Source organism: Primulina eburnea, chromosome 8, assembly GCF_022965805.1.
Source record: "Primulina eburnea isolate SZY01 chromosome 8, ASM2296580v1, whole genome shotgun sequence".
Lineage (NCBI taxonomy): Eukaryota > Viridiplantae > Streptophyta > Magnoliopsida > Lamiales > Gesneriaceae > Primulina > Primulina eburnea.
The window spans coordinates 2,834,257-2,842,922 of NC_133108.1; the positions used below are offsets into that span (position 1 = coordinate 2,834,257).

Consider the following 8,666-nt stretch of genomic DNA (forward strand, 5'->3'; position numbering starts at 1 on the left):
TGTAAGGATATTTATGTAAATTCACAATTCAATTCATATATTTATATTAGTATAGATTTATGAAAAAAAAATGAAAAAGAAAATATGTATTAATGATTAATATAAAAATATGTATTAATGATTAATATTAAATGAATGTAAGGATATTTATGTAAATTCACAATTCAATTCATATATTTATATTAGTATAGAAGTATAGATTAGATATAGATTAATTTTAATTTTATGAAATAGAAAATGAAAAAGAAAACATGTATTCAATTCACATATTTATATTAGTATAGTATAGATATAGATATAGATAACTTTTAATTAATTAATTTTAATTTTATGAAATAGAAAATGAAAAAGAAAAAAGAAAACATGTATTCAATTCACATATTTATATTAGTATAGTATAGATATAGATAGATTTTAATTAATTAATTTGAATTTTATGGGGTTTTTATTAAAAATAATTTAAATTTTAAATTTTTTTTCAAAAATACTTTGAAAAAAAAATATGTTTCAAAACTACCTCAATCCGCTGATGAGAAGAGCGGACGCTGCCTACGTGTAGGAGCGTCCGCGCTTTGTAAGCGCGGACGCTGCTCCACGTAGGAGCGTCCGCGCTTACCAAGCGCAGACGCTCCTACGTGGAGCGTCCCCTCTTCTCTCATGCCACGTGGCCCTTATTGATTGGTCCAAGTATTATGAGTGTCGATTCTTATCTTCTTCCTCATCCTCTTTTTTCCTCCATTTATCTTCCTCTGTCGTGCTCTCGTTTATCATTTCATTTCCTACGCACAATATTTTTTGAAGAAGTTGAGAAGATCTACAGCATTTTTCAAAAATGGCAGATAATAGAAATCCAGAAGATCTTAGTGTCCTATATTTACAGGCGACCCATATTTCATCAAGCGCATCTTCATTAACCGTTGATGATATTGTCAAAGTGAAAAGGTCAGACAATTTGATTTGGAAGTTATATACCGATAATTACTTACACAGGCGTGTATTGTCATATTTAAATCATATGGGTTTTTATGGAGTTTTAGAATGTGGCTCGCAAGTTATTGATAATCATTTGATTACTGCGATTGTTGAACGTTGGAGACGTGAGACACACACGTTTCACTTTACATGTGGTGAAGCAACAGTTACATTACAAGATGTTTCAATAATTTGGGGACTGACAATTGATGATGAAGCAGTAACCGGAGTAGACGTATCGCATAAAGTTGAGGAATGGCAACACATATGTTTGGATATGTTGGGATTTTTGCCAGCATCAAAATATTTGAAAGGTGGTCATCTATCTATGACAGCACTACATGATCATTGTATATCTAACCCTGTCAATGATGAAACTTCAGAGGTAGATGTTGTGAAATTTACGTTGTGTTGCGTTAATAATTATTGGAGGAATAATGTTCCCTGATTATCAAGGAGGGTCAGCTAGACTAATTTTTTTGCAACTGTTACGAGATCTTGATAACGTGAAGTCTTATAGTTGGGGTAGTGCAGTTTTAGCATTTCTATATCGTGAGTTGTGCAACGCGACACGTGTAGAGAAGTCTACAATGGCTGGACCTTTATATATCCTGCAGGTATCATTAATGTGATGTGATTATTTAACACGATATTTTGTTTAAATTTGTTAAATTTTTTTATTATTATTACACGCAGATTTGGGCATGGAGCAGGATTAAATGTGTTAATCCCGATCGAGATGGGTTAACATTAGTTGTACCTCCCGTTGATCCGGATGCTTTAATTCCAGTTTCTCCATATGGTGCACGGTAATATGTAAAAATTATTTTTGTAAATATCATATTTATCTTGTATATTTTCTTGATATATAATTTTTTTTTGTAACTGTAGGTGGACGTATGAGTTTAGTTACACACATTCGCCAACACATTCTGTAAGAATTATAAGGGATTCGCTAGATCGTATGAATAATAATGAGATATTATAAAATTTTAATACATAATAGTGATTAGCCGAAAACTATTTAGTTTTTGTTGATGAAATTAATATTCAATTTTAATAATTTTTTTGCAGTTTAATTGGAGCGTATACAAGAAAATGACATAGATGTGAAGACCATTATTGATTCATACGACAACAAAATATGGCGATGTGTTTGTCCCCTTATTTTCTTTGACATTGTGGAGATGCATCGTCCTAATCGGGTAATGCGACAATTTCGAAGGCGGCAATCAATTCCAGGGTCTGCCGTCGACAATGACGATATGCATAATATCACGAGAATAGGACATCGCAACACTAACTGGAGAGATTATCATAGGAATTCAATTGAGTTGTGGAATAATAGGCTGAGACATGTTTGTAAAGGGGTGCGATACGGGCGAACGACGCAAACTGATGAAGATTACTTTGAATGGTACAATCGAATAACTGTGCGCACGATCTCACCTGCAGTTACTGCCGTTGGTTTTCAACCACAACCGTACAATACTTTTGTTGGAGAATTTAATGTTCAACAAAATTTTAGTACGCCTTCTCCGTTTTCGCATCAGTCTTCATTTGGAGGGAGAGTTGACATGGTTGGGCAACCAAGTGGGTTTGCAGGAGGCTCTACGATTTTTACGTCAGCTGAAATGAATATTGCAGGAACCTCTAATACTCAGCATGATTTTTTCGGTGATTCAGGGTATGGTGACTTTCGTCCGTTTGGTCAGACAGATTTTCAGACTCCTTATTGGTCGAACACACAAAGTTTCACGAATTTGCTTAACGTCGGACATCAGCATGTTGTGAATGATACTCGACCGCAGAGGAATGTTATATCCCCTATCACTTATCCAGATTATTCAAATGAAGGAATTCCAGAAAATATAGGATTGCGTAGAGGGACGAGAAGACGCAATCCACCCGACTGTGGAATAGGGAGCCATTTGTATCATTTTAATTATGATGATGATTCTGCTAATTAATTGTGACTATAAAATTTCAATTGTAGTACAGTTTGCGTTGTTGCACCGTGTGAATTTTATGATTTCATAAGTATAGTGTTATTTACCTGATTGTAAATTTTTTAATTTCATCAGTATCAGATTAATATAAGTGCAGGAAACAAAACACAAGTAAACAAAACTGAAATAAAAAATATAAACAAACACGTTCCAATTTCTTTTACATCTTACACACCTGAAATGAAGAAGATACACAATCGAAAAATAAGATGAAAAAACATAATTGACTTCCATATCCTCGACTTTGTTGTTCTTCTTTTGAACCTGTTGATATGCGTTAAGATCACATACCTCATTCATCCTCGTCATTATCTGGTGGTGGCACTCCCGATGCATTCCCCTGTGGCTGATAGTCATACTGAAAATTGAACGGAGAAATGAACGGCGAAGGTGGAGGAATGGTCCCTGGGTCAACACCTCTATGGGCCATCATTGTATGCATCATGGACTCCAAATATGATATATGTTCATTGTGGTTCAAGTTAACTCGTTCCTGGTGTGCCATGAAGGCAAGAGTTTCATCTACTTTCTCGTTTAGGGACCGTCTGTGGGGTTGTTGGCGACGCAGGACGGCGGTGCTCGATCCACCTGTATCGCCCTCATCCGTCCTGAATTCTAAACGTCGTTTAGCATACTTACGCTGCCAGTCCTGGATACAAATGGGCTTCATTGGTTGCAGCCACTCTTCATCATCACGGAACACAACGCCTGCCATCGCACACAACTCTGGTATGAGACATGGAAAGAAAAGACCGATATGTCTATTATTAACGCTTATCAAAATTTGAGAATTGATAAGCTTTCCCACATTGATTGGGTAACCCTGAGATATAGCATATAGCACCACGGCTCGCTCTTTTTGAACTTCACTTTTGTGTGACACCGGCATCATTCTCCTTGCCAAAAACAAATACCAAAGAGCATTATCGGCCTTCAGATATTTTTCATCAAAACAACTCGGTGATCCCCCTACTGGTTTCCAGATCGCCCCTGGATGACACAGGGTGTCGATTATCACAGTATAATCAGGGTTAGCAACCAAAGTCTGGAAGGCGGAATCGTCGACCTCGGGCGTTTCTAAAAAAACATTGATTATATCAGAATCAAATGACACAAGTTTACCCCGAACAAAAGCTTTGGCATCCGTCCTCTCACCCGTATTTGCGTAAAATTCTCGCACGATCGAGACCACCGCCGCTCTCGGTTGAGCTCCAAATTTTTCCCAGCTGCGCCTATCCAAATCCACAAGAGGCCCAACGTATCGATCCTCCCTTTGTCTACGAAATCCCCGCTCGGTAATCGAGTTTCTATTGATTTTGGCATGTTCATACCGAGCCTGCGCCGCATCACTAACAAATCGAGTTCTATCAAACGAAGAAGAAGACCCGAGATTACCTTTCACCTTCTTGGGAGCCATTGTTTGATAATTAGATGAGGATAATTGAGTGATATTTGGAGAGTTGTAGGAATTTTGGTAAGGAGATAAGGAAAATGGGTGGAGGGAAGAGAATTGAGAGAGAATTGAGAGAGATTTGGATATGAGATAAAGAGATAGAGAAAGGAGTGGAGGAAATATAAAGGAATTCTTTCCAGCGCCCCCCGCGCTCGTGCGGTAACAAGTTACCGCACGAGCGCGAGCTGTGCGCTGGAAAGAATTCCAACGCACTGCTCGCGCTCGAGCGGTACTTGTTACCGCCCGGGCGCGAGGGGCTCTGGAAATTGCGCCCGAGCGGTAATTCGTTACCGCTCGGACGCCGGACGTCGGACGTGCACTTGAATTATTTCGATTTTCCCTGGCATATGTTAAATTATTTAAAATTAATTTTAATCGTGAACATAACGTAAAAACAAATTGTGACTATAAAATTTCTCATTTATCATATCAATAATTATTATAATATCAGAAAATAATTCATCCATGATGTCTCTGTCTAGAAACACTTGTGTCCATCTCATTTCGCAATCGAGTTGTTCTATCCCTACCAACTCTTCTTCTTTCACGTCTAACAGGATTGTGTAGCAACTCGAAAGGTGGAGGATCCCAGTAACGCTCATCTGCAAGAGGTTGAAATCTGCCTTCGTATGTCGCTAGGTACTCAGATATGTTATACCATGGTCGCACTAGTGTCGTGGGATCCAACGAGTGCCACTTCGCGGTACAAATAGCATGAGAACATGGTATGCCAAAAATCTTCCATTTACCACACGAACAATCACTCGTTGCTAACTTCACCACCTGCATATGTTGGCCACGACTTGGCCTTCCTACAGTTGCAACAGAAGCAGTTTGATCACGTACATCATATTTGGCAACACGATGTTCACTAGATTTTCTCGCCCACTTGTCATACTTCCAGAATGCATAATCTGACCACATCTGATTTTCCTGAACCATTCGAGCACCTCTAGTCACACGTTCAATAAAATATTGTACGCACCTCTGAAGTGTCAAGTGTACTATGGCAGATATAGGAAGTCTACGAGCACCCTTCAACACACTATTTAAACACTCCGACATATTGGTTGTCATCACCCCACGACGCCAACCACCATCATGTGCCAAACTCCATTTTTCTTTCTCAATTCCAGCCAAATATCGGTGCGCCAAAATGTTTTTTTGTTTGATTGCCTCCATGATTGATTCAAACTTACAAATTTGATTCTGTGTGCCTGCCGCCCAGCATAAATCTTTCAGATGCACGTCTTTAAATTTAGCGTTGAAGTTTGAACACACGTCTCAAACAAAACCGATGCACACTGTGTGGAGGTTGACAATATGGTAGATCTGCAGTTGCGCGCACGATTCCCTTATGTCTATCAGAAATAAGACACACGCCATTTTCACCACGAACAACATGTCTTCCGAGATTCTCCAGGAACCATTTCCAAGAATCTGTTGTTTCTTCATCCACAACAGCAAATGCTAGCGGTAGAACCTGATTGTTCGCATCCAGAGTGACACCGATCAACATTTTGTGCTTGTATTTGGTATACAAGTGTGTACCATCAACACTAATTATTTTCCGACAATGCCGAAACCCATCAACACACGGCCGAAATGCCCAGAAAACATAGTTCAGTGTCTTACTCATTTCATTGTTGGCTCTGAGATGCTTCCACTCCACAACTGTTCCCGGATTGTATTTGGACAAAGCACACATATATTTCGGAAGTAATTGAACCGAGCTCTCCCATGTACCATAAGCAATTTCCATAGCACGTTTCAAACTTCGCCATGCCTTCAGGTACGAGATTTGATAACCATATTTATCTTTCACATTTTCAATGATGTACTTAATCTCGTACGAAGGATCACAACGAACAACTCCCAATAGCGTATGTGCCACCATCTCACTGCTCAAGTTCTTATGGTCTATACCAACAGACGTAGATATACATGTGTGAGGCCCGCCATATTTTGTTATTTTCCAATAACCTGTCTTGGCCTTCAATGAAGCGCGCAGTCCCCATCGACAAATGACCGTAGAAGAATTATTTTTACAACGTAACTTCAACAAACTGCGTGTGCTATCCTCGACACGGTACTCACGCCTGACAACTCTGACAGAATAATCCTTCACAGATGCAATAAGATCATTCTTATCTTTAAATAACATGTTGACGCGTAATTCACCTCTATCCGGATTGTAATAGCTTGATTGCTCTCCACAAGGAACATCGACAGAATCATGATGCTCTTCCCCAAAAAATTTATTGAAAAATGATGGTATTTCAGAAGTGTTTGACAGAAATGGTACGGTCTGCCTCTGCAATGTGTCACGTGGTGGTTGTCGAGATGATGTCCCCTCATCAGGATTCGTAAAAATATTCACTTCATCATCAACATTTGCATCGTCTTCTTCAAACTCGCTGTATGATATATCGGGTTTAGAATCAGTCCTCCAAATATAATCATTATTGGCCTCATCCGGACAACGAGCACTCGTATCTAATGTTGGATTCGGCCAATATGGAACATTATTTTGTTCCGACGAGACATTTATAAATTGATCCCAAGGCCCACTTACATCATCGAAACTCATATTACCGAGTCCTTCATTAACCTGTGGAATATAAGATTCTTGCTCCTGGAAACCACCATAGGTAGACGTACCGGGTTGGTTACAAAAACCTGAATCGGATGCATGTGGAACGTACGATTCAGGATCATCAAATACAACATTATTCTCAATTGAATTTGCTTCCACGTACAGATGAAAAACATGCATATTGTCACATTGCATTATAAACTGTAAAACATCGTCATCAACGAGATTGACTTGAATTTCATGCCAAGATGCTCTCTCCATGAATGAATACTTGGTTGACATCTTCAAAACAAAATTCGTTGGATCGATTGCTAACATTTTATGCACAACTTCAACTAAATCCATCAAATTAATGGATTGTGATACTCGTATCGGTCTAACAAATGGAATGCTATATTCAATCGATTCATTATTGCTAACTACATGACCACCAAAATATAAGAGTACGTCGATGTTAGACATTTTTCACTGAGATTGGAGAAAAATTCAAAGAGAAGTGAGGGAAAATTTTTCAATACAAAGCGCGGACGCTCCTACACGTAGGCAGCGTCCGCTCTTCTCATCAGCGGATTGAGGTAGTTTTGAAACATATTTTTTTTTTAAAGTATTTTTGAAAAAAAATTTAAAATTTAAATTATTTTTAATAAAAATCCAATTTTATGAAATAGAAAATGAAAAAGAAAATATATATTAATGATTAATATTAAATGAAAGTAAGGATATTTATGTAAATTCACAATTCAATTCATATATTTATATTAGTATAGATTAGTATAGATATAGAATATAGAATATAGAATAGATAGATTGATTGAAAGAAAATGATGATAATTACCTTAATCTTTTAACTGAACCATTTAACTAATGGTCTAATGTGGTTACTGGTCAGTTTTGCAAGTTGGAAAGTAGTAGATTTTTAAAATTTGTCTGCATTTTTTTTAAAAAAAATACGAATTTCAGTGTCAAAATATAAGAAAAACAAACATAAACAGTATAATGATTACTTACACTACATAATTCTCATTTCAAGATTGAAGAATCAATTATTGAAGTATTATGTTTTTTTAAAAAAAATTAAATTTAATCTATAATCATTTCTCTATGACATGCACATAAATATTTGTCAACGTAGAGTGATATCATATGAGACCGTTTCACGGATCATAATCTGTGAGACGGGTCAATCCTACCTATATTCACAATAAAAAATAATATTCTTAACATAAAAAGTAATATTTTTCCATGAAAGATTCAAATAAGAGATTTGTCTGACAAATACGACCCGTGAGATCGTCTCACACAGATTTTTGACATCAACATAAACAAAATTACGTGAACTAATCCCAACGTTTTTAACACGGCTAGAAGTACTAAAACACACATCACTCCATGACCCATTTTATGGATTATTATTTAATTTTGGGAGACTATTTCATGTTATAAGTCTTGATCAAATATACTTTTATTTACTTATGATTTTTTATTTTTTGGTTACAAAACAGAAACAAAAACAAAAATTAAAAATAATCTTGGTAATGCTAAATATTAGATGATTTCCTATTTTCACACGACGAACTCATTATTGAAATTGAATTCTTGTTAATTTATTGAGAAGGAATTACTAAAAAAAAAAAAA

At 36.8% G+C, this 8,666-nt stretch overlaps 1 protein-coding gene and 1 long non-coding RNA gene across 2 annotated transcripts; one reads left to right on the forward strand and one right to left on the reverse strand.

Annotated features, from left to right (window-relative positions):
• Positions 1-1,410: 1,410 nt before the first annotated feature.
• Positions 1,411-1,951, forward strand: LOC140838123 (uncharacterized). The gene is made up of 3 exons (XR_012119535.1): positions 1,411-1,589; positions 1,669-1,781; positions 1,864-1,951. It is a non-coding gene; the product is annotated as an uncharacterized lncRNA (long non-coding RNA).
• A 2,942-nt stretch (positions 1,952-4,893) lies between these two features.
• On the reverse strand, positions 4,894-5,616 carry LOC140837987 (uncharacterized). Its single transcript, XM_073204074.1, has one exon. The coding sequence runs from the start codon at positions 5,614-5,616 to the stop codon at positions 4,894-4,896; it is 723 nt and encodes a 240-aa protein (XP_073060175.1).
• Between the last annotated feature and the right edge of the window lie 3,050 nt (positions 5,617-8,666).